The sequence below is a fragment of the Panthera onca genome, chromosome B2, assembly GCF_046562875.1.
Source record: "Panthera onca isolate mPanOnc1 chromosome B2, mPanOnc1 haplotype 2, whole genome shotgun sequence".
Lineage (NCBI taxonomy): Eukaryota > Metazoa > Chordata > Mammalia > Carnivora > Felidae > Panthera > Panthera onca.
The window spans coordinates 34,739,399-34,763,505 of NC_138343.1; the positions used below are offsets into that span (position 1 = coordinate 34,739,399).

General features: G+C 51.7%; 1 protein-coding gene across 1 annotated transcript; it reads right to left on the reverse strand.

Moving 5' to 3' along the window:
- Positions 1-18: 18 nt before the first annotated feature.
- BNIP5 (BCL2 interacting protein 5) lies at positions 19-21,560 on the reverse strand. Its single transcript, XM_060615325.3, has 12 exons — positions 21,369-21,560; positions 13,026-13,636; positions 11,953-12,072; positions 10,120-10,184; positions 9,637-9,877; positions 8,466-8,597; positions 6,932-6,990; positions 6,377-6,614; positions 5,128-5,259; positions 4,198-4,262; positions 2,538-2,795; positions 19-1,796 (listed from the first exon to the last, which is right to left on the reverse strand). The coding sequence occupies exons 2-12, from the start codon at positions 13,630-13,632 to the stop codon at positions 1,761-1,763; spliced, it is 1,953 nt and encodes a 650-aa protein (XP_060471308.3). The 5' UTR covers positions 13,633-13,636; positions 21,369-21,560; the 3' UTR covers positions 19-1,760.
- Between the last annotated feature and the right edge of the window lie 2,547 nt (positions 21,561-24,107).

Sequence of the window (24,107 nt, forward strand, 5' to 3'; positions counted from 1 at the left end):
TCCCCCACCTCCTTAGAAGCAGCAATAAAAGAAAATGACTTTCCAGAATATGCTTGGTTGAACTTCCTAAAACTTTGCCTCAGGTTTGAGGCCAGTCCCATCTAAGTGCCCAAGGCCTCTCTGCCCTAGGTTTCACCCCTCTCCCCAGCCTTACCCCACAGTGATCAGTGAATGTTCAATATAGCAATAGAGTATCTACCAAGGGTAATAACAGTGAGTCCATATTTTAACACCCTCTCCCCTATGACCGTATGTTCCAGGTAGTGTCCAAGGGCTATGTGCATATCCCTGTTGGGCATGCATGTACATAATGGACATGTGGCAAATTGCCCATGTGAGCCAAGCTGTTCAAACTATTCAGCTTTGTAGAAGGCAGAGCCTCTAACAGCCCACACTTCACCTTTGGGCAAAAATAAAAAGGAGCCCTTTCTCAAGACATTTTACTGCCATCAGGTAGAAACCTATTATCATAAATCTACAAATCTACAATGTCTAGGAAGTGAATAGCACTTCCTGGGGTATGGTGTTCTTGAGCAGTGCACATCCGTGCAACCATCCATGGCAATCCACCTTAAAGTCTTCCCTCATTTCCTGAAAACTACCCAGATCATAACTATAATAACAACATACATGGACAAGGCACTATGTAATTTTCAGAACTCTTCACATTCATCTTCTCACTGACTCTTGGCAAGGCATGATATGCGAGAGGTGCAAGGCATCAGCTTCACTTCTCTGAACAAAGAATTCTGGGACACAGGGTTGGAAGGATTCTGAGAGGCCAGGGATCCCCAATCCGCAGGTCTTCCCTATCTGAGGCCTGCAGACTTCCTGAGAGGCGTCTACAAATCCATATGGGCATTAAGTACCATTGGTGAACTGAATAAATTATTTGTTGCGTATAGATGCACATCTGTTTAAATGCATGAATCCTTTGGGCACTCTGGTGAGAGATTAAATAAAAATTTATTTAAAAAAACTAAGACTCATATGAAATTAACATTTTAAAAATGCCAGCAGGACTTCCACGTGATAGTGGGGCATGATTTGGGCCCCTGTGGAGCAAGAAAATACATGAATGTGAAAAGGGCACATAAGTCGGTATTAGGGTTAGCCCCAAAATGCAAAGGCTTGAGTCAAGGTAGCTCCCCATTTCCTCCCTAAACCCCAATTTAGAGATAGAATGACTGGTTCCACAATTCCAGTGGAGGACCAAGGCCTCCCAAGGAATGCCTGGTAGAATTGCCTGGATCTCAGGAGCGATCTCAGGAGCTCTCTCCCTCATTCGTTCATGCATCCAACGAGGACTTAAAGACTGTCTCCAGCTCTGTGGGGTGTATTTGGCCACAGAATGAAAGCACCGACGGCCCCCCTTTAGGGAGATTTCAGCATGATAGAGCCAGAAGGGGTCCGATGGGTCACACAGTCTTGCCCAGAATCCAAGGTCTGGAGAGGAGGGCACACAAGTACAGAGTCTCGCAGCAAGTTTGGGGCAGGTCAGCCGGCGGAGCTCTGGTCTCCCACCTCCCCAGTCCTCCCCAGCTCCTTCCGCTAACATGGCCTCTGCCTCCAGTTAAGGACGCTTTGTGTATCTCAGTCTTAGCCCACAAGGGCTCAGGGACACAGGTGGCCATCCACTCTGGTCTTCATTCATGTCTGTGAAGCACTGGATTGGGCTATCGTGAGGCATCTTCAGAGGCTCCTGGTCAAAGCCGCCATTGTTTGATAGCTCAAGGGAACTTGAGCGCAAAGCACAGCTCTTAATCTGGACTCTGGCTCTCAGGATTTGTGATGTTCTGGGAGGAGAAAAAGAACATAGGTTTGAGCCATAGCCCAGTTACTTGTGGGTCCTACTCTAGTAACAACAGACTCCTAATTTAACGTATCAACACAGCACATCAGCTGTCACCTCTGGACCTTTACTCACTACCTCCTGCCTGCAGTGCTCTCCTGGCCCTTTCTCCCCCTCTTTTCTCCTCGCCATCCTCCAAGGGCAAAAATCTACACCTTTTGACATAGATTTTGGAAGGCTTCCAGGACCAATCACTTCATTGGCCTCAGCGACCACTAATCTGGCATTTTACTGATACTTAATTTTGTCATCAGTAAACATTCTGTCTTTTTCTATAGCAGAACCATCCTCAGGCTCTCACAGCGCCTTGCACAGCTAGGCACAGTGGAGGCTCTTACACCTATTGGTTAAATGAATGAATGGATGAATGAGTGAATGAATGGTTAGTAAAACCAGGAGATGGAGTTAGGGCCACGGAGGATATCAGAACTGATGTTTCTATAATGTCTCTCACAAAAACTCCATAAGCTATTGCCTAACCCAACCTAGAGGGCAAATTATCCATAACAACCCCATATCTGGGCAAAGAAAATAAAGCTGAGGAAAGAGAGGTCAAAGGTCTTAAGGAGCTTCCATCGGGAAAACAAGCCAACATAGAACCCAGCAGGAGAGGGGAGAGGACGGTAAGAGGATCCTGTTGGGATCTTGAACTTGTCTTCGCTTGTGCCGTCTGGCTCTTTCTCACCTGCTGGGCCTCCCTGTACGGGAAGTGGGTGTAACTGGCGTGGCTGTAGCACAGGCCCATGAGGCTGAAGATGGCGTGGCTGTTGTTGCTGGCAAATTTGTTGGTGAAGCCAAAGGCAAGCTGGTAGGGTCTCTTGGTGAGGTTCCTGCCCAGCTCAGTAGAGCGGGCTTTCTGGCTGTGCAGGGTGGCTGCCAGCTTCCTGAGGGAGGAGTCCGAGACCTTGTAGAAAAACTTCTTGAAGCTGGGATGTCGCCTGATCTGGAAGCAGAAATGAAGGCCGGCCGTCAGTGTTGCTGGCAGGTAGCCCCCTTCCCCCAACTGTGCCCCCCCCTTCAATGCCACGAGCCCAGACTGGGCTGGACACCTCCCGTCCCTGGGATGAGCTTCCTTGTTAAATGCTTCCTCTACCTCTAGCCTCTCAGAATCTGTTCTGCAAGGTTCACCTCCAAGCAGCAGGACAAGGTAGGGGGGGAAAAATAGTGCAGGTCTTTGTATAACGGACGCTTCAATGGCATTTACTCGCTCTGTGACTTCTCTGAGCCTCTGTTTAGTCATGTGTTAAATGGCAGGAACCATACCCCCACCCGCACGCAGTGTTGTTGGGGGAAGGGGAGGAAGTGAGCTAGCTGATGTCAAATGTCTCACGCAGAGTGGATGTTGGATGAATTTTCGTTCTCACTTTAAGTCGCCTCCTCTCAATACCTAAGTGCCCCAGGTTGCGCTCCCCCAGAGACGAGGGCTCGGGTACAGGTAGCGATGCTGGGAAACAGCGATGGGGGAATGGAGATCTGGGGTCGGAGGGGAAGGCAGCCCACGCAGACTGGCTGCTGAGCGTGTTCCTCACAGGGCGCTCCGGGAGCCCGCGTAGAGCACACTCCTCAGAGTTAGCCCTACGAGGGGCAAGGGGCCTGAGTTATGTATACACCAGCTTCCATGAGCCATTGGCTGAGGGCTGCTTCTCGGGAGGTGGGGGGCGATCATTCTGGCCTCCCACGTGGGTGGTAAAATGGTTCTAGGGGCCGGTCCTCAGGCCACAAGATGCGGGTGCCGGCAGCGGCGAGGTGGGCCGGCGTGCACTGTGGCGGGAAGGCAAGGTACCCACAGCGTCCGCTATGCTCATGAGCCGTCCACGGCCCGTGCTCATCTCTGCCACCTCAGATGCGATCTCTCTTGGTCTCTAAGTAGACTGTGAGGTTTTCAGTCTATCTGTGAGGCCACAGGCTATCTAGCAGGAGAGGACAATCCAAAAGCGTGGAAGGATTGGAGACCACATAGACGCTGAAATGTGCGACAAGACAGAGTGAAAAGGAGCTAGCAGAGGACGAGATCAGCAGGACCCGCAGGCTGGACTTGGGGGAAGGAGGGAGGTGGGACACGGGCTGAACTGCAAGGGGGATTTGGATGGGGGGAGGTCCTGGCTGGCAGGATAAACCTCGTGAGCATTATATTATTGTAAACTAACATTTATCTCATCTGCTATGTGGCCGGCAGTTTCCGTATATGCACTAAACTTTGTCAAGTAGGTAGTTACCCCCCGCCCCATTTTGCAAAAGAGAAAACTGAGGCTCAGAGAGGTTGAGGGACATGCCCAAGGTCACCTGGATGCAGGGATAGGGATTGAACTCAGGCCTCAGCCTTGGGGGTACCGAGCACTCCTCACCTGCTCCCCCAACTGGCCATCCACTTCTTGGAGAAGGGCCACCAGATTCTGGATGACCAGCTCCTCTAAGGAAAACAAAGAAGGATTCAGGGGCTGCTGACAAGTTCTGCAACAACACATCCATCTATCACAGACGGCACTTTGTCTCTAAAACACAGCACACAGATTTGTTTCGAAGGGCAAAGAAAAATCTTCCCCGAAACTAGGGCTGGAGAGTGAAAGCTTTATCTGAGTTTGTTGTATAGAAACTGAAAGGACGTCGGCCAGTTGAGCGTCACGTCAGCTCCATTCGACAGATGGGGAACCTGAGACCTCCCAGTGTCCCCAGTCCAGGCTACAGAGTAGCGTGGTCAGGAATGGGAGCGGGGGCCCAGAGAGCTCATCAGAAAGCAGGGAGGGGGGGGACGCCACAGCCACAGATGCCACAGGAACACACCCACCGGTCCGGGCTGTAAAGGGCCGCACGTGGCTGCCTGCACCAAGACCTAATCGCAAGCATTCAGGATATTTGTGGACCTTTTGTGATCAACTGTTGGCAGCTTGAAATCAGCCACGGTGGGAATATTTACATCACAGCAATCTGCAAACGCTACAAATCAGGGCTCCCCCCCTGCCCCCGCCCAACACCCACCCTCAGCCTGTTTGCCAGTCCGCCACTGGTTATGAGACCCAGGGCAAGGCAGGAATTGTATATGAAACATTCAAGCAAGCCCACTGAAGTTACATCCCACCGAGTTCTCTACGAGAAGAGAACTCTCCATCTGCAACTCTGCCCCAAGAGCCCCCGTTGAAAGGCCAACCCTGCCTCCTCCCTGCCCTGCCGGTGTGTCCCCAGCCTTCCCAGTCTCTACTGGAATTCAGCCTGTGAGATCCATGCAAAAAGAGGCCCTAGGCCAGCTGACCCAGGAGAGAGCAGGGTGGTATACTAACTAGATTCGAACACTCCATCTGGCTGAGGTCCCCCCTCTGGCTGGTGACTTCTGGTCTGGGAGGGCGCGTCTGAGGATCCCACAGGTGCCTCTTCTGCAGGCGAGGACTCCTGGAACTCGACATCTTCCAGGTCTGAGGGCAGAAAGGAGATGGTGTGAGTGTTTTGTGCCTGTTTCAAATCCACAAGTCCATCACGGGGCCCAGGTTCTGACAAGAAACCGTCCAAAGACACTGGCACCAGACGGGGTCCTGATTTCCCAGGCTCCTCAGCAAGCCCGCAGCCCCCTGGGCCCGCCTCAGAGGCGTTCACGGGGCCTTCTTTACCCCCTCTGGAAATCTCATTCCTCTTTTCTGCCACCAGCCCCCTCTGCCTCCTCACAGTCCGGGAGGAAACAAAGCAGGCCTGCCAAGATCCCCCTAAATGAGCCCACTTCCCCGTGACTCTGTGAGGCTTTACTGAACCACTAAGCCTGTCTGAACCTCACTTTCTCCATCTGTCGAATGGGAATAACAAGAGTGACTTCACCAGGCTGTAAGTGGGCTGAACGAGATCCCATGTGTGAGCGTGGCATGCAGTAGGCACTCCATAAATGTCAAGGGAATCACTGTATACCTCACACTTGGCAGTGGTGAAAAAGCAGAGGGCCAGGCCATATCCTACTTCATGAGACCTGGGTTTATGTTTCTTCCTTAGCTTTCGGGTGAGTCTGATGCCCTTAAGCCAATAAACCGATGTGCTGCTCTCACACTGCGTTTGTTGTTGTTATTGTTTTAGTGTTTATTTATTTTGACAGAGAGAGAGAGAGAGGAAGAGAGAGAGAGCATGCACATGAGCAGGGGAGGGGCAGAGAGAGAGGGAGAGGGAGAATCCCAAGCAGGCTCCCTGCTCTCAGCAGAGCCCTGTGCGGCGCTCGAGCTCACGAACCGTGAGATCATGACCCAAGCCGAAATCCAGAATCAGAGGCTTAACGGACAGAGCCACCCAGGCGCCCCAAACGGCATTTGTTTTTAAGTGTTGGTGTGTTTTTGTATGGGTGGAGGGAGGGCGTGTGTTGTGGGCGGTGAGTCCAGCTGGCAGCCAGCGGCCCCCTCCTCTCCGCAGCCCTCCCACACCTCCCTGCCCCACTCAGAGCTGAGAGCAAGAGAGTCAAGCCTGAAGCAGAGGCCACGAAGCTGGCCAAGCCCGCCCTGGAGGAGGCCTGGGGCCAGAGGCAGCCTCTGTGACCATGGCCACGCGGGGCCTGCTTACCGGGGCTGTTGGAGGTGGAGGGCTGATGGCCCCCCACACACAAGGGCAGAAAGCTGGGCCTCTTGGGCGGCCGGGACTCCGGGCTGGCAGCACCTGCGGCCCCCGCTCTCCTGGACTCCTTGGGGCCATGTCTCTTATAAGAAAAGGCTTTTCTGAGGCTGGACTTCTTCTCTTGGGATCTCCTTCTGTAGGGTGGGGACAGGTTTTCTACAGCCACCTCTGGTTCCTGGACTCGAAGCTGTTGTGGGGGAGATGAGAGAAACTGAGCCAGGGTCCCGACCGTGAGGAGATTGTGAGTGAGCCGGGGAAGGACACCAGCACCCCCTGAAACAAACTGAGACCCGCTGGGGAGCAGAGGGTGCGGCCTGGCCAGAGCAAGAGTGGCCGGCAGCGATGGGGGTGGGGGTGGGAGTGGGGGCTTGGGGAAGGAGGAGCGACAGGAGCCAGGCTCTGGAAAGATGTAGCATGGGGGAGGGCAGGAAAGTTATTATGCCAGGCAGGGGTGGGGGTGTTCATAGTGAGGGTCAAGATCTACGTGGGGAGTGTCTTCCTCACCTCTCCCCCCTGCTCTTCTGCATCCTGGAGTAGGGCAATGATCTTCTGGATGAATTCTCCTAAAAAAGAACAAAACGTTTGCTTGTACTTTAGTATGGAGCAAAGCATTTCTACGGTCAGTCGTCACTTCCTGAGGCCCAAGTGGCTCCCTGGCTGATTCTCACAGGTCTCCAGGTGCTAATGAGCTTGCACTTAGTGGGTGTCCCAAGCCCTGCCTGCGGACACCTCAGACTCTTCGGAAGTGGCCTGAGGGCAGAGCTGGTTACGAGGCAATACGTTCACTTCTCCATTGGTCAGCGAACACCCAGATGTGGCACTTTAAGTGTGAGGAAAATAACAGAGGCCGCTGCCTCCAGGAGAAGGCGCCTCAAGGCCATGTGGAAAGGCCTGGTCCCCAAAAGTCCCCTCACCCAGCATCGTCCTCTTCTACTTAGAACAGGGGCCCTTCTCAATTCCCCTTCAAGGCACATTTTCTGTGAAAAGCAGGTAAGATAGGATGGGGGGTGGGTGGGGGAAGTAGATCTTTAAAAGTATCTTCAGGGGCACGTGGGTGGCTCAGTCGGTTAAGCGTCCGACTTCGACCTAGGTCATGATCTCACGATTCGTGAGTTCGTGCCCCGCGTCAGGCTCTGTGCTGACAGTTCGGAGCCTAGAACCTGCTTTGGATTCCGTGTCTCCTTCTCTCTTTCTCTCTCTCTGCCCCTCCCCTGCTTGCGCTTGGTCTTTCTCTCTCTCTCAAAAATAAATAAACATTAAAAACAATTTTTTTTTAATGAAAATAAAAAAAAATCGTGGGACTGAGCCTTGCATCGGATTCTCTTTTGGAAATTTGCTGGGGATTCTCTCTCCCTCTCTCTTTCTGCCCCTACCCTACTCTCTAGCCAGGGTAAGGGGTCAATAATAGCATCAGCAGCTGCCATTTGTGGTGTTTCCCTTCTGTGGCCCCTACCCACCGCCCACCCCCCCCCACCCCCCCACCCCTGCCAGCCTCTCAATTTCTCCCCAGGCTACAGGGCTACACAACCACAACAATAATAGCAGTAAATGGCAGGTAACATTCATTAGCTCTAAATAGCTTATTAACTGCTCTAACTGCTTTATCAGCATTAATTCCATTAGTGCCTCCGAGGACTCTAGGATCTAGGAACTGGTATTAGCCTCATCTTGCAGTTGAAGACGCTGAGACCAGAGATGAAGTAACTCATCCAAGTTCACACAGATGGAAGAGGTCAGAGTCCAATGCAAACCCACGCCCTAAAGATCACATCATCTACAGAGCCCTTGCCACGGGCCAAGGCTTTCCTGGCATGGCCTGTGCCGGCCTCACCGAGGAGGGCGTCCTCACTGTTGTGATTTTACTGCTGAGGCTCACTTCGGGTAAGACAGGGGTCTGTGCTCTGGACCCCACACTGCCCCTTCCCGGCCTGCTGCCCCCAGAGGAAGTCAAGGCCAGGTTACTGCCTCTCTCTGGGTCAGTATGGGGTCAGGCCGGATGATTTCCGAGGGGTGTCTGAGAAAAGGAGGGGGTACTAACTGAATTCCAAGGCTCTGTTCGCCTGCAAGTCCTCTTCGGGTCCCTGGCTCCCTGCTGGGGTGGAAAGCTCCAAATGACTCAGACCCCCGCTGTCTGTAGGCAGGACCTCTTGGACTTTGGGTTCCTCCGAGCCTAAGAAGCAAGATGAAATGGCGGGTGTGTTTAATCAGGGTGAGGGTGTTAACAACACACAAAAGTTAGAAGAGGTTCCAGAGTTCACCTCATGGCTAGATCATGCAAAGGCCTTGCTGGGACAGAGGTGAGCTGTGGGTCAGGGTCAAAGCTCTGATGTACTGGCCCAGACCTAGCTCCCTTGCCCCTTTGCACCTCTTTACAACTGACTTTCCTGGGCTTTGCCCTCGTCTCCTCCCTTCCCTGGCAAGCTCATCCCTCTGGCATCTTGGCTTGGAGAGTAAATGCCTGATTCTATGGCACGAAGTAATGCAGCAGGGCCAGAATCCCCCTGCATGAAGGTATCTCCAGTTGTGGCTGGAAATTCCACCGCCGGGGCTCCATATTTGGTGTTGAGCATTGCCCCTCCTTTTTAAAATGTAAATTCCCCTGGCCAGGCTAAGCAGCTAGGCTGTTCCTCCCTGGCACCCAGGATGATCCTTTCTCTCTGTAGCTCAGGTTCCATCACTGGTGGGCCACAGAACCTTGAACACATTGTTTTACCTCCCCAAGCCTCAGCTCCCCCACCTGTAAAATGGGGATAATGATACGGCTCTGAAAACTGGTTGAGTATAGACACACAGTAGGGAAGTGTCTTATTTTACAGGTGAGGAGACTGAGTCAGGCACGGAGATGGCGAATGAGGTAGAAAGTACAGGTCGGAACTCAGGCCCCCTGCCTCCCAGGCTGTGGTTCCTTCCTGCACAGCTGCCCCCTGCCGGGGTACAGCAGCTGAGGCTGTGGAGAGATGCAGAGGGCTAGGGGATTCCTCAGCACAATTTCCACAGGGGCTTAGCTGGACTGCCCAGAGAGGTCTCGTGTAGGGAGGTGACCTGCTGACACCACTTTCTCCTCCCTACTGCCCTCCCCACGCTGCTCAGAGCAGAGCAAGAGTCAGAACTAGGAGGGCGGCCCTTCCAATGGCCGACTCCAGCCCCGCAGAAGGTTCCAGAGCTGGAGGCAGCTGCAGTGTTGCTATGGTAACCCTGAGCCTGCTCACCAGGGCTGCTGGAGGTGGAGGGCTGATGGCCCCCAACACACAGGGGGAGAAAGCTGGGCCTCTTGGGTGGCCGGGACTCCGGGCTGGAAACGTCTGCAGGCCCGGCTCTCTTAGCTTCCTCAGAGCCATGTTTCTTATGAGAAAACGCTCTCTTGAAGCTAGACTTTTTCTCTTGGAATTTCTTCCTGTCAACTGACACTGGAATCTGTACAACCACCTCTGGCTGAGGAGCTTGAAGCTGCTGTGGGAGAAATGAGAGAAACCGTCGGGCCCTTGACCTTGAAGAGAGGGGAAGGCTCTCTGAGAAACAACTAAAGAGCAGCCAAGTGCTTCGTGGTAGCCCCAAGCGAGGGAGGTGACAGAGCCTAGAGCTGGGGAGCACTGAGACTTTCCTGGGCAAGCGGGCCTTGAGCAGGAGGAGGAGGAAGCAGCGAGCCCACGGTGGGGGGAAGGGGGGGTCTATGCAGACCATTTGCTCCTTACCTCTTCCTCCCACTGGTCTCCCACTTTTTGGAGGAATTCCACTATCATCTTGATGATTTTATCCTCTGGAAAAAAGTAAATGCACCCAGTTAATCTTTCTAGATGCCCCGAGAACTCTTTCTAATGACTGTCTTGAACTTCTGACATCAACTGAGTCTCTATTAAGTGAGGATGCTGTTAGGCCATGGAAGTGGCGAAAAGCACCATGTCCCAGGAGCTAGTCCTTCTGAGAGAGGCTTGGGAGATCCACAGGGAAAGGGCGGGAGGCCAAAGCACAAAATTTTACCCAGGCAATTTCAGGTCAGTCCTTCAAGCATTCAACCTGTGACCCCATTATTTCCTCTGACCTTTACGGATTTGTAAATATCTGCTTTGGGTTCGGCCAGCCGTGTGACCTTGAGTAAGTCTCTTAACCTCTCTGTGCCTTCGTCCCCTTCCCTGTGAAGTGTGAATCATGATCCCCGTCCCCGCTTCCCTCAGCAGGCTGTCAGGCCATCAAGGAACTCTGCTTGGAGATACTTTACAAGGCTAATGCTGCAAAATTCCGGTAGGGGAAATGGTAGAGACCCAGCGACACTGAGGTGCAGGGCAGAGGGACCCCAGCAGGCCTGACACGGACAGCCTGCCGCATCGATGCCTCACACCACATCTTTACAGAGAAACCACAAACAACATGAATGGTTTTCTTTGATATCCCGGCTGACTGATCCAAAGACAATAGGCCCAGAGTTGCCTCTGCTACCTGCCAGCTGATCCGTTTACAGAAAAGGTTTGTTTAAGGCTCCCTGGTCCCTGGACTGCAGATTTTTTCACCCCTCACCTCTCTCATTTATAAATCCTGTTTGGCTTTTGTTCCTTGTCTCAGTCTACCAGCTGACTTCTCTCGTCTGAAAAAACAGCATGCAAAATAAACAGCCTGCAAAATAGCCAACTAAATGCCTTTTAGTTACTCTCTGACAGATGCATAGATGTTTGACATCTCTTAAAATATGCCCCTTCCTTATAGGGAATTAGATTAGTAGAGCGTTCATTATCGATTTTATTAGGGGCAATAACAGCATTGTGGTTGTGCGTGACACTGTAGTCATTTCTCGGAGATGTGTGCTTAAGGATGAGGGATCATTTTCCTTAAAATGGTTCAGCCACAAAATTACACACGCACACAATTCTGAAGCCAATATTGGCCTCCGGTGGACGATTGTGAGTATAGGAGTGTGCGTAGAGCTATTCCACGCTGGCATCTATTTATTTATTATTTTTTTTTTTTAATTTTTTTTTTTTTTCAACATTTTTTATTTTTATTTTTGGGACAGAGAGAGACAGAGCATGAATGGGGGAGGGGCAGAGAGAGAGGGAGACACAGAATCGGAAACAGGCTCCAGGCTCCGAGCCATCAGCCCAGAGCCTGACGCAGGGCTCGAACTCACGGACCGCGAGATCGTGACCTGGCTGAAGTTGGACGCTTAACCGACTGCGCCACCCTGGCGCCCCTGGCATCTATTTAAAAATATATATAAGTTCTATATTCCTCCATATCACATTCCTTCCATAAATCTCAAAAGACTAAAAAAAGTCCCATGCTCATTAACACATAAGGCAGGAACATTTGCCAGTGGCCGTTCTAATTCCTGAGACTCCCTTCTGTGAAACTCTAAAATAAGTAAATGTGACCAGAAGCGCCAGAAGGAGCAAGATCAGTACATGCATTTTGAGAGGGACCATCCAAGGTGCAAGCAGTCATCCAGAACAATCCATTTGTTCCAGAACAATCATTTGGTAACGGCCCCCTCCCCGGCTGCAGGGCAAGAGGACACTAAGAAGATGAGGACTCACGGTCAAGCTTTCTGAGTTCCTCTTCGGGCCGATGACCTGTGGCTTGAGAAGAAACCTCGGATGCTGCAGGACCCCCAGCTTCAATGAGCAAGGACTGGTGGAGACCAGAACCTTTCCCACCTGGAAGAAAGATGAAAGGAAGCGTATGTGTGGGGGATGGGAGTAGTGGCATCAGTGACATTTTTCTGACTTTGTTCATGAGCACAATAAAATGACACAGAATTCACAGCAGGATGGGCTGCTGCAGCCAGCACTAGGCTTAACCAAAAAGAAAAAAAAAAAAAAATCAGAAACCTGCCAAGGTTTCCATCTGAAAAGAGGTGGCATCAACCCAGACATGCTTCTCATTAAGAACAGGGAGAGTTTTGAGAGCTACAGGGCAAAGCTCTGTCTCCCTCCAGGTGCCTGTGGGGCATTCAACCCCAGGACCTGAGAGTCAAAGAAGAAAGGCACCTTGGGGGGGTCCAGCTTCCTTATTTTACAAATGAAGAACCAAAGGTCTCTGAGAGGGGCAGCAATCTGTTCAAGGTCACAGAGCAGGTGTATTCTGGAAATAGCCAAGTATAGATCCGGCCCCCAGGGTGGATGGCTCTATCTACTTCTCTGGCCCCATCCCCAGTCCTCGCACAGGGATCAATGCTGGGGGCTAGGCTTCCCCCCTCACCTCCCTCCCTGCCTTCCCATTTCTCCTTGGTCTGTGCTCCTTCAACTAGAGTACTTAACAACAACAGCTGCCACTTAACGGAGCACCTTCCGCGTGCCAGCTCTGGGCCACGGCTACCCAGGAGATAGCAACTGTTATCATCTCCATTTCATGGACGAAAAAAATATCGAGGCTCGGGGAGGAATGTCACCAGCCCCAGGTCACACGGCTAATGAATGGCGGAACAGGGGTCTGACCTCAGGCTTTCAGCCACCGTGCTGTTCTGCCTCAAAGAAATTTCACGGTGGTGCTGTCCCTGATGGTTGTCCCAACTTCCACGTCCCCTCTGTTGAAAGGTTTGAGGAGTCAGCCTAGAGTACCCTAGCCCTTGGGGTTGGGGCAGTGGGGTTACCAGGCATGGTCTGCTCACCCTTGGGTGCTGGGCCCAGGTCAGCCTCCTCAGGGCGTGGGGCAGCAGCCATCTTGGGCAGCCCTATCTCTTGGCCTTCGGCCTTCTGATCTTGGGCCCCCTTGGTTTCCTCAGCAACATGTTTCTTGTGACTGTGTTTCTTGCGACTGGCCTTCTTGTCGTGGGCTTTCTTCCTCGGAGCTGTCTCCCCTGGTGCCTCCGGGGTTTCTGCAGGCTTGGGGAGGCCCTCCTTCCCTTTTGCCTTCCGGCTGGCCTTTTCTTTGGGCTCTTCCGGGCCTGTCCTCAGGAGGAAGTTCATCAAGGTCTTCAGCCACCCCTGCTGGCCCCGTCTCTGGGTCTTTTCCTTCTTGGTGTCCTGTGGCAGCCTCTGGTCAGTGGGAAGAAACTCCCTGGTCTCTTCCAGGCTGTGGGCTGTGGCCGTGGCATCCTGAGCTTCCACAGACTGAGCTGGGCTCTGGGGACATCTGCTCCCATCGCTGGCTGCCTGGTGAAGCATCCTTCTGGAGGGGGTAGTGGGCATGGAGAAGCACCGGCGGACCTTCTTGGGGCTCTGTGACCTATCCAGAGACCTGGTTCTCCTCCCTGACAGATGCTTCCTGGGCTCCATTGCACTGCAAACAAAGCAAACAGCTCCCTTACCGGAGACCTACCAGAGACGTGGTGGCGGGTTACCAGTGCTGCCCCGTGCGCCGATCCACCCTGCCCATCAATGTGAGTGATATCAGCCCTCAAAGCTGCTGTCTCCGTTAAATTCCTCAAAAGCCCTGGGAAGGAGGGCTACCCTTGTCCACATTTTCCAGAGGAGGAAACTAAACTATGGGAGGTCATGCCCCAGACGTCACAGCAGGTCTATAACTCCCCTGGGGCCTCCAGAAGGAGCAGGACCTTACCAACACCTTGGTTTTAGTCTGTGGAGACCCGATTGTGGACTTTGGACTTCCAGAACTGAAAGATAATGAATTCGTTTTGTTCCAAAGCCTCTGAGTTTCTGGTATTTTGTTGCAGCAACAATAGGAAACTAATACAGCTGGAGCCAGGGGCCAAGTCCTGCCCCTGGGGACTCTGGGCAGCTCATGTGCCACTGTCCTCATCTGCATTATGCCTGAGACCTGCCTGTCTGTCTCACAGGCTGTTAAGAATATTTCACAAGACAGTTCGGTAAATGGCAACTCTACTCCTCCAATCGCTTGGGCCAAAAATTTGAAGTCATCCTTGACTCCTTGCTTTCTCTCACTCCCCACATCTGATCCATCAGCAAAGACTGTTGGTTCCATAAAGCACGCCCAGACCCTGACCTGTCTCCCCAGTTCCTTCAACACTGCCTGAGTCTAGCCCCAGGTCTGCTGGCCTGGACTACCATAATCACCTCCCAACTGGTTCTCCTCCTCTCCTCTCGTCCTCCTTCCAGATTCTCCCCTCAGAAGCCATGGGGCCTTTTCCAACCTAAGTTAGAGCACGTCACTCTCCTGCCTCCAACAGCCCCTCTTTCACTCAGAGTCAAAGTCAAAGTCCTTATAGTGGCCAGCAAGGCCCTGTCCAACCTGGTCCCATTAGGCCTCCTGCCACCTCTCATCACTCACTCTACTCACACAAGCACTGCTCGCTGCCTCAGGGCCTTCACACTGGCTGTTCCCTCTTTCTAGAACATTCTTATGGTTTGTTCCCTTGCTTCCCTTCAGGGCTTTACTGAAATGTCACCTTCCCAGAGAGGCCCTCTCTGTGCACCCCTCGTGAGCACATACTCCCCACCTGTACTACGTGATGTTACGCAATATCACACCTTTGTGTGTGTCATTGTTTATTGTCTGAGTCTCTCTCCCTTCCCTTTGTCTGTTTTGCTAGGTCTTGTATCTTGGGTGCCTAGAACAGCTCCCGGCACGTCACTAGCACTCAATAAGTACTAATTCAATAAATGTATTACACAAACATTTAGTAAACTGTGCAATATATAAGGTATCTTTGGGTGTGTAGTTAACATATAGGAAATGTACATGAGAGCAGCAGGGGCCTTTCATTCTCCATCCAGAAGGAAGCAGCTGCCCATGCAAAAGACAAAAAGAACCATCTCCTCCTGGGCAGCATTTTAAGCAGGCCAGGATGGGAACAGTGAATTTCATTGGTGTGTCTTTAATCTGAAACTCCCGTGGCTTCCCAATTTTTCCAAAGTTGTTCAGACCCCCTTTGCCCTTTGGTGGAAGTTTAAAAAAATTTTTTAAAAATGATCTTGAATCCCAAATCTGAGCCCCACAGAGTTTCCCGTGGAGTTCAGACACCTGCACCGCCTATTCTAATTTGTAATCATCGCCTCATCATGCATTTACTAAGTATTATTTAGCGTATTACATATTCATGTATTATGTATTTACATCGTGTCTCCTGCATTTACCGACTAATTCATTCCTTTAAAATGTGCTCTGTTACATGTCCAGCTTATAGGCAAAACCAGCAATCTATAATTGCAATTTCAGATGTTCAGGGATCCATGTGAATATGAGGACAATACGTAAAGAGAGAGAGGAAAAGCATGGGGAAATACAGAGAGATTTGAAGGTGACTGTAACATTTGGGGAGTCTTCCCTCCTTCAAGCACGAGTCTGGGGGAGGAAGGGCTGCAAAGGGCGGCCAGAGGCCAGTGGGCAGCAGTAGACACACGGGGACAATCTTGGAGGAAATGAGACAATGGGCTGGGGAGGAAGCAGGCAACTTGGAAAGCTTTATTTGTTGTTTGATGTGCCTTAAAAGGAGCATTTGAGTTACACAAAAACTCATAGCACGACATGTCTGTACCTTATATGGAAATTAACTAATGCTCTTGAAAGCCTTCGGAGGCTGCCTTATGGTTGTGCTTTCAAAATACCGTGTAGGGTGGGGTAAGCCGAAGAAATCATAGAGGAAAATATTCTCTTTCTTCTAGTTTATGTCTTTCAACAAGGGTTTAATAAGCACACACTAAGTACCAGGAATTATGGCCGGTGCTGGGGATAACGAACCAGACACAGGTTGTGCCCTCAGAGAAAATGCTCTGGTCTTCTTCAAATGGGCACCCCAGTAAGTGGTGGTGATGGGAATGCTCTATTCTGTCTCTCTCTTTAGTAGCACATGGTCTTAAGAGAAGATAAATTTAGGTTGAAGCTCTATTTAATTTAAGATCCAAGTCAGCGGGGCCAGAAATATTTACTGAATGGTGTTAGGGTTCTTTCTCTTTTTTCCATATATTCCTGTGGTCAGGGCACAATGGGTGGGGTTGGCAGAGAAGCTGTTCGATCACAAAACCACCAAACCAGGAGAACACAACAGAACACCCTAGTTCGGCTCAGTCCCTCTTCTTCATACGCTAACTTGGCTCCAGGGGTGGGGGGAGGGGGGGGGACATCGCGCAGAGGGTCGAAGCATCCTTCCCAGCTACTGGGGAAAGAGGCGCAGTAATCTGTTTAAAAGCTGTCATTGCTATGGTAACGGTTTCCACCATGGCTGATGGCCGCAGTCGCGTCCTCTTGCATTCAAAGGACACGCCGCAACTTGCAATCAGAGCATCAGTACAATGCCACCAGGCAGTGGTTTCCTTCTTAATGCTTTCTCCAGAAAACTGCCTTGATTGGGCCACCCCTTCCCTGGAACCACCGTGCCCTGGGCCTAGAGGGAGACAGCAGTAGCTGCAGCAGCCCCAAGGGCTGGGAGAGGCTGTAGCCATCGGAGCGTTTCCCCAGACAGATTCCAGGATCTCCCAAGGCCTCCCGATTCCAAATCCAGGGACTCTTCCCATGCCTCGTCCTTCCTTATGGGGGGGGAGGTACTGCAAGGGGGGGGGCTGCAGCACTGGATACCGTGTTCACACGCCCCCTCCGTGCTTCCCGCAACTCTTCCCCCTCCAGGCAGCGGTGACCCAGCTCAGCCTGCTCTCCCCCCTACCCCTGCTCCTCCTCTGTAACATCCAAAGATTCTGTCTGCCAGCACCAGCCCCAGGAGTTGAGAGCGTGTGGCTTGCCAAGGAGGCCAAGCCCACCCACCCCCAGGGAGACACCCTGGAAAATCCTCCCTTTGGCCAGCGTGTCCTCAGACTTTTAAAGCCCTGGGAGGATTGTGTTTTCACGCGCACACGCATGCTCACACACACACACACACACACCCCAAATTCTATGTGTGCTGAAATTAAATCTTTGCAGACTTTCTGACTGTAAAATTCAGTAAAACTCATCAAAGCAAGACCTCCTCCTTCCTTCCTCTTTTTACGGGTGTTGCACCCCAGCTTTGCCTGGGCGTCCACCCACATGCACCCCGTCGGGGAATTTCACCCTGTCCTGGATGTGCTTCCAGACCCCTAACCCTGAAACTGCAGCAAACTGTTGCCGCATGGAAACCCAACTGCTCTCGTAAACTCGTTTATGGCCTTGGCAGAAAGCGGACTTCAGAACAAAGTCCAAGTCTGCTCAGGAACACCCAAGTGATGTGCAGATCACGGGACTTCTGATAAGATGTGACACAGGCCAGTGACGTGTTAAAAAGAACAACCACCCACCAGAGCAAGCACACGGGGCTGACCTTGAGTTACTGTGGAGCAGGAAGTTTTCTGGGGGTTTTCTAAGCATACTGACACTTTTGTTTTCTTTTCTCGGTTACACACTGACCTCACCCGTACACCATTCTCCAGTTTATTCATCCGGCTACATTACTCTGTAACTGCTCTGGCGACAGTTCACAGGGATATTCTGCCGCCCCGCCTCTCCACCCCTGTGCTTCACACAACAAATGTTTAACAAATAGCTGGCCCCTCTGAGGGAGCGTGCGTGGCACCCACATGGGGGCCCAGAGTCTACACCCACAGACGCTCACTGCTATAGACTGAATGTCTGTGCCCCCCCCCCCCCCAGGTTCTTGTATTAAATCCTCATGCCCCAGTGAGATGGTATTAGGTGTGAGGCCTCTGGGAGGTGATTAGGTCACAAGAGCAAAGCCCTCATGAAAGAGACTGGCTCCCTCACCCCTTCCACCACGTAAGTGCACACTGAGAAGCTGACTGTGAACCAGGAGGCCCTCACAAGACTCCAAATCTGGGGGTCCCTCGGTGACTCAGTCAGTTAAGCAGCCAACTTTAGCTCAGGTCACGACCTCCTGGTTTGTGAGTTCGAGCCCCGCATCGGGCTCTGGGCTGACAGTGCAGAGCCTGCTTGGGATTCTCGCTCTCTCCCTCTCTTTCTTCCCCTCCCACATGCGTGGGCACACGCGCGCTCGCTCTCTCTCAAAATAAAATAAGTTTATAAGAAAAAAAGCACTTAAAAAAAAAAACAAGGGGCACCTGGGTGTCTCAGTCGGTTAAGCATCCGACTGCAGCTCAGGTCATGATCTCACGGTTCGTGGGTTCGAGTCCTGCGTCGGGCTCTGTGCTGACAGCTCAGAGCCTGGAGCCTGCTTCCGATTCTGTGTCTCCCTCTCTCTCTGCCCCTCCCCTGCTCACACTCTGTCTCTCTCTCTCTCCCTCAAAAATAAACAAACATCAAAAAAAAAAAAAACCATTTTAGGGGCACCTGGGTGACTCAGTCAGTTGAGCGTCTAACTTCAGCTCAGGTCATGATCTCACGGTTCATGAGTTCGGGCCCCACATCAGTCTCTGTGCTGACAGCTCAGAGCCTGGAGTCTGCTTCGGATTCTGTCTTCCTCGCTCTCTGCCCCTCCCCCCCCCCCAAATAAATAAACATTAAAAGAAAATTTTTAAAAACGCCAAATCTGTTGGCGTCTTGTCCTTGGACTCACAGCCTCCATAACTGTGAAGAAATAAAGGCTTGTTGTTTGAGCCCCCAGTCTATGGGTCGCTGCAGCCTGAATGGGCTCACATATTCTTGTGTCACAGAAGCACACCCAACACACATAAACCTATGTGGATTCATAACACCGTGTAGTTTTCTTGCCCCAAATGCAAGGGAACAATTGAGCTCATTTGCCACACACCCCTCCCCCCACCCCACTCCCATGTCTACCTCCAAGTTCAGAGACAGGACCTGAGCCTGCCTGGTTCCCAGCTGAACCAGACAGGCTGGCAGTGGGAAACTGAGTCTCTGAAGGGTTGAAAGGCCTGCCTGGGCTTCCGCAGCTGGGAAGCATTGTGAGCTGGGGCTTGAATCCACCTCTCTGGATTCTAAATCCTTCCTTCTCTCTCCTACACCCAGTGGCTTTCCGTAAATATGAACACACACATAAGGACTTAAGGGTGAACAAATCTGCTTTCCACACCAGTGAAGATAACCACGTCTACACACAGGCATGCTGTCACCTGCGTACATGGAGTCACAGGTCTACGTGTACCTTCGTACAGACACCTGTGCCACACAGGCAAAGACTGTAAACCCTAGGCGCGGCTCACAGACCCCTGGGCTGGAAGCCAATTAGTAGGCTGAAGGATCAAGGGCTGTACCCTGAGGTCACACTTACTTATCATCGGCACAGGTGGCCCCACGGACACTCCAAAGTCCTGGAGTAGGAGTTCTGTTCAAGTTCAAAGCCTTCAACCTGGGATCCCACAATGATGTGGCTCCCACCCACAGCTCACATCCCCCACATACAGTGTAGTGAGGGTCTTCTTGGGAAAGACCCTCCACCTCCACTGGCCAGACTCAAGTGGGGGACAAGGCTGTCATCTCTTCTTTCAACACTAGACCCATCCTCTACCCACGCCCACCTCTCAGGTGTTAGATGGTAACAATTCAAGGTATTCTTTCTCCTTTCTGGGGCTCCTAATAGGCTCTGAGCGCCAGAAGGGACCTGGAAGTATCTAGCCCCACCTCCTGCATAGGACTCTTTTATGCCACATTCCCGCAGGGCAGACTTAGAACCCCTGTTGGAACATTTCGTGGAGTGGGAGCTCACCACCCTTCAAGGCAGAGCATTCCATTGTCAGCCAACCCAGATTTTAAGGAAGCCCTCCTTAAAGCTAAGCTCAGCTCCTAAGCTCAGCTGAGACGGAGCTTAAGTCACCAGCGGCCGCCCTGCATACCCCTGAGGGGAGGCCGTGTCACCCCTTAAGCAGTCTCTGTTCCAGTCCATCATCCCCATCACCCCGGTATCTGGGCGCCTCCTCTGGATATTCCCCTGCTGGTCCTTGCCCACTTCAAAACGTGAGGCTTAGGCCAGGACAGAGGCTCCAGCCAGGGCCCAACCACGGCAGAGCATGGCGGGACCTCTGCACGAAGCCTCAGATCACAGGGACATCTGAGCCACCACATGGCACCGCTGGGGGGCCAGCTCTGCCCAGGCTGACCTGCAGCATAGAGGGGTGGACTTTGACCATCTGCCTGTTCCTTATTGTCGCTGCCAGACACACTTATACCTGGTGCCTATTTTCCAAAGGTCGGGCATTTGCACGAAACCCAAAAGAATGAGCTTCCCGACGGTGGAACTTCAGGCGCTATGATACACAGTGGGGCACACTTGGGCCGGTGCAGTGGGGCCCTCGTTGCCAAAGCTGGAAACCTCCTAAGAGGACTAGACTGCGTTCTGCTGATGCCCCATCCTGTCCCTACCCCATTGTGTCCTCCCTCCAAGACCACAGGCAGTGCAATGCTATAATCCCCCCTCAAATCCCTGTCAGAGCAGCAGGCCACCAGAACTCTTCACAAAATCTTCTTGTCCTTGGACGAAATTCCAAGAACGTGATAGAAATTGAATCCAGCCATGGGTAACAATAACACCTCCTGCTTATGCAAGGTTTCCCTTCACTATGTACCTTCACATAAAGACTACGACTTGACCTCTACAACACTCAATAAAGAAATGAGCAAGAGTCGGGACACTTGGGTGGCTCAGTTGGTTAGGCGTCCAACTTCAGCTCAGGTCATGATCTCACACTCCGTGAGTTCGGGCCCCGCGTCGGGCTCTGTGCTGACAGCTCAGAGCCTGGAGCCTGCTTCGGATTCTGTGTCTCCCTCTCTCTCTGCCCCTCCCCTGCTCGCGCTCTGTGTCACTCTGTCTCTCAATAATAAATAAACGTTAAAAAAAAATTTTTTTTTTTTTAAAAAGAAAGAAATGAGCAGGAGAGATAGGTCATGCTGCTCCCATTCGACAGATGAGGAAACTGAGGCTCAAGGAAGTGAAATTCCTTGCTCGGGATTGCTGGGCTAGTGAGTGGCAGGGCTGGGACTTGAATTCAGAGCTTGTAAGTCCGGCTGAGTTTCCTTCACTGAAGTCTGCTCTTTCTAAAGATGAGGACACTGAGGCCTAGGGAAGGCCCAACAAGCTGGAGCAGAACTGGGGTTAGACTCAGGGTTTGAGTCTTGGGTCTGCTCTAGTTTTAGGACCCCCAAGATGTCTACCCACTACTCCGGCCCCCTAAGGAGAGAGTATCGTCCAACGAACCTCAGACAACAGAAGTCGCTCTTTTCTGTCGCAGGACACCTTAGGCCAGGACCTCCAGACCAGGGGGTTCTACGTCGGGTACCCTCGCATCGTCTGGGTCCGCTCCCTGTCGGCTGGAAGTCGTATCGAGGGGCAGTCCCCCTCACTCTCCCGGGAAGGAGATGCCCCTATTGCTGCTGTCACTTTCCAGCGTTTCAGAAGATGCTCTGGCCCCGGTCCCATGTATATATATCCTAACTTCCAGGAGCTGAGCTCATGGGCAGCCAATCCAGAGAGCCGAGGGCCAGTGCACGCCAACCTTGGCCAGTTACGGCCCCGTCCCGTCCTATCACGGGGCCGCTTCCTGCTCTTCCAGCGATAGGAGGCTTACCTCAGCTAGGAGAAAAACAGTTTCACTTGACACTTCCCTATCACACCCAAACCTCAACAAGAAACCAGTGCTCAGAAAAAACAACCTTAGACCTGGCTGGAGGGAGGCCAGTCCTTGGAAAAGAAAGCAAGTCCTTATGGGGAACGCAGGTGGGGGAGAGAAGGACGAGGTAGTTTTCATCACCTCCACCTTCAGTTCTCTCCAAAGAGAGAAGGCTCTAGAAAGAAAGGCCACTGAATGCCACACATCCATCCTTTGAGCTGGAGGAAAAACTCAAAAGGAGGAGTTGACAAGGGGCACGTTTTCCAAATCCCACTATCCCTGGATAGAGTCGCCATGAATCTTGACAGAACATCTTAAGAAGTCTTTGGGGGGCGGGGGGGGGCGGTGCCTGGGTGGTTCAGGCGGTTGAGTGTCCGACTTTGGTTCAGGTCATGATCTCACAGATAGAGAGTTGGAGCCCCGCGTCAGGCTCTGTGATGACAGCTTGGAGCCTGGAGCCTGCTTCGGATTCTGTGTCTCCCTCTCTCTCTGCCCCCACCCCACTCATGTTCTCTCTCTCTCCCTCTCTCTCTCTCTCAAAAATAAATTTTTTTAACATTTATTTATTTTTGAGAGAGAGAGAGAGAGAGACCGAACATGAGTAAGGGAGGGGCAAAAAGAGAGGGAGACACAGAATCCGAAGCAGGCTCCAGGCTCCAGGCCATCAGCACAGAGGCCGATGCGGGGCTTGAACTCATGAACCGTGAGATCATGACCTGAGCTGAAGTCAGACGCTCAACCGACTGAGCCACCCAGGCACCCCAAAAGTCTTTTTTTTAAGTTTATTTATTTATTTTGAGAGAGAGAGCATGCACGAGTGGGAGAGGGGCAGGGAGAAAGGGAGAGAATCCCAAGTAGGCTCCACACTTGGGATCCGGCAGTGAGGAGCCCAATGTGGGGCTCAAACTCATGAACCGTGGGATCACAACCTGAGCCAAAATCAGGAGTCACTTAACCGACTGAGCCACCCAGGCTCCTGGAACATCCTAAGAAGTCTTAAAAATCCATATGTTCACTTTCTGTAATGCCTGAATTTCTTTAGAGAGTTTATAATGTTTATAATAAAAAGAAAAAAGGAAACTAGCTTTATTTAAACAAAAGCAAAAATTGTTAGAGATCCAATTTTGGATCATTGTCATGGGGAGACATCACCAAGTACATATTGAAAGCACTGCACTTCGGAGGTACGCAGACCTGGAACCATATGTCAGCTCTGTGACCTCCAGTGGGGGACACAGTGTCTCCGAGTTTCTTATTCAAAAACTTAGTCACCTCAGAGGGTGATCGTAAGGCTAAATGTGATAATGCTCCTAAGGAAAAGAAGAAAATATAGTGCCAGGCATGTTTCTCTGTACTGTCTGTGTATTAGGAATGCCTAGCACCTAGTAAGTGCTCAATAAAGGGCCAATATTTTATTACTGGTAGCACAGTTATTAATATTTCATTCATCCTGCCAGCAAACAGATTTTGGATCCAGCTATGTGCTGGGCACTGTCTCAACACTGAATTCAGAGGATTTATTAGCTCAAGAGCTGACCCAGGCTTCAAACAAGGGTTAAATTATATCCCTCCTATGCACACACTTATTCTTTTCGTTTGTTTAATGAAACTACGTTTTCTTAGCCATGTCCTCCCGGCCCCATCTGCATCATACATGCTCTTTCTTATTCAGAGGTGAATAAGTACACCCCTGCCCCAGCCCTCATGGTGTTCACAGTGTAGTTGGGAAGAGAGACGCACAGAAGAATCATACACGGAGGTGGAAGGGAACGGGGGGATCATTTCATGGGTACAGAGTATCCGTTTGGGTAGATGAAAGAGCTAGAGATGGATGGTAGACTGGTTGTTCAACAGTGTGAATGTACTTAATGCCATGGGGGGCCATAGACTGAAAAATGGTTAAAATGGTACATTTTAAGGGTGCCTGGGTGGCTCAGTTTGTTGGGCATCCAACTCCGGCTCAAGTCATGGTCTTGCGGTTCGTGGGTTCGAGCCCAGCGTCAGGCTCTGTGCTGATAGCCCAGAGCCTGGAGCCTGCTTCAGATTCTGTGTCTCGCTCTCTTTCTGCCCCTCCCCTGCTCACACTCTGTCTCTCTCTCTCCTTCAAAAACAAATAAACATCAAAAAAAAAAAAAATTTTAGGGGCACCTGGGTGACTCAGTCAATTGAGCGTCCGACTTCAACTCAGGTCATGATCTCACCGTTCATTAGTTCGGGCCCCTGCGTCGAGCTCTGTGCTGACAGCCCGGACGGAGCCTGGAGCCTGCTTCAGATCTTGTCTCCCTCTCTCTCTGCCCCTCCCCTGCTCACACTCTCTGAAAAATAAA

Coding starts and splice junctions, on each gene's coding strand:
- BNIP5 (XM_060615325.3), bottom strand. CDS start 13,632: ATGGAGCCCAGGAAGCATCTGTCAGGGAGGAGAACCAGGTCTCTGGAT. Junction 8,598..9,636: donor CTCCACCTCCAGCAGCCCTG/GTGAGCAGGCTC, acceptor CTTGCTTCTTAG/GCTCGGAGGAACCCAAAGTC. Junction 1,797..2,537: donor CGTACAGGGAGGCCCAGCAG/GTGAGAAAGAGC, acceptor TTCTCCTCCCAG/AACATCACAAATCCTGAGAG.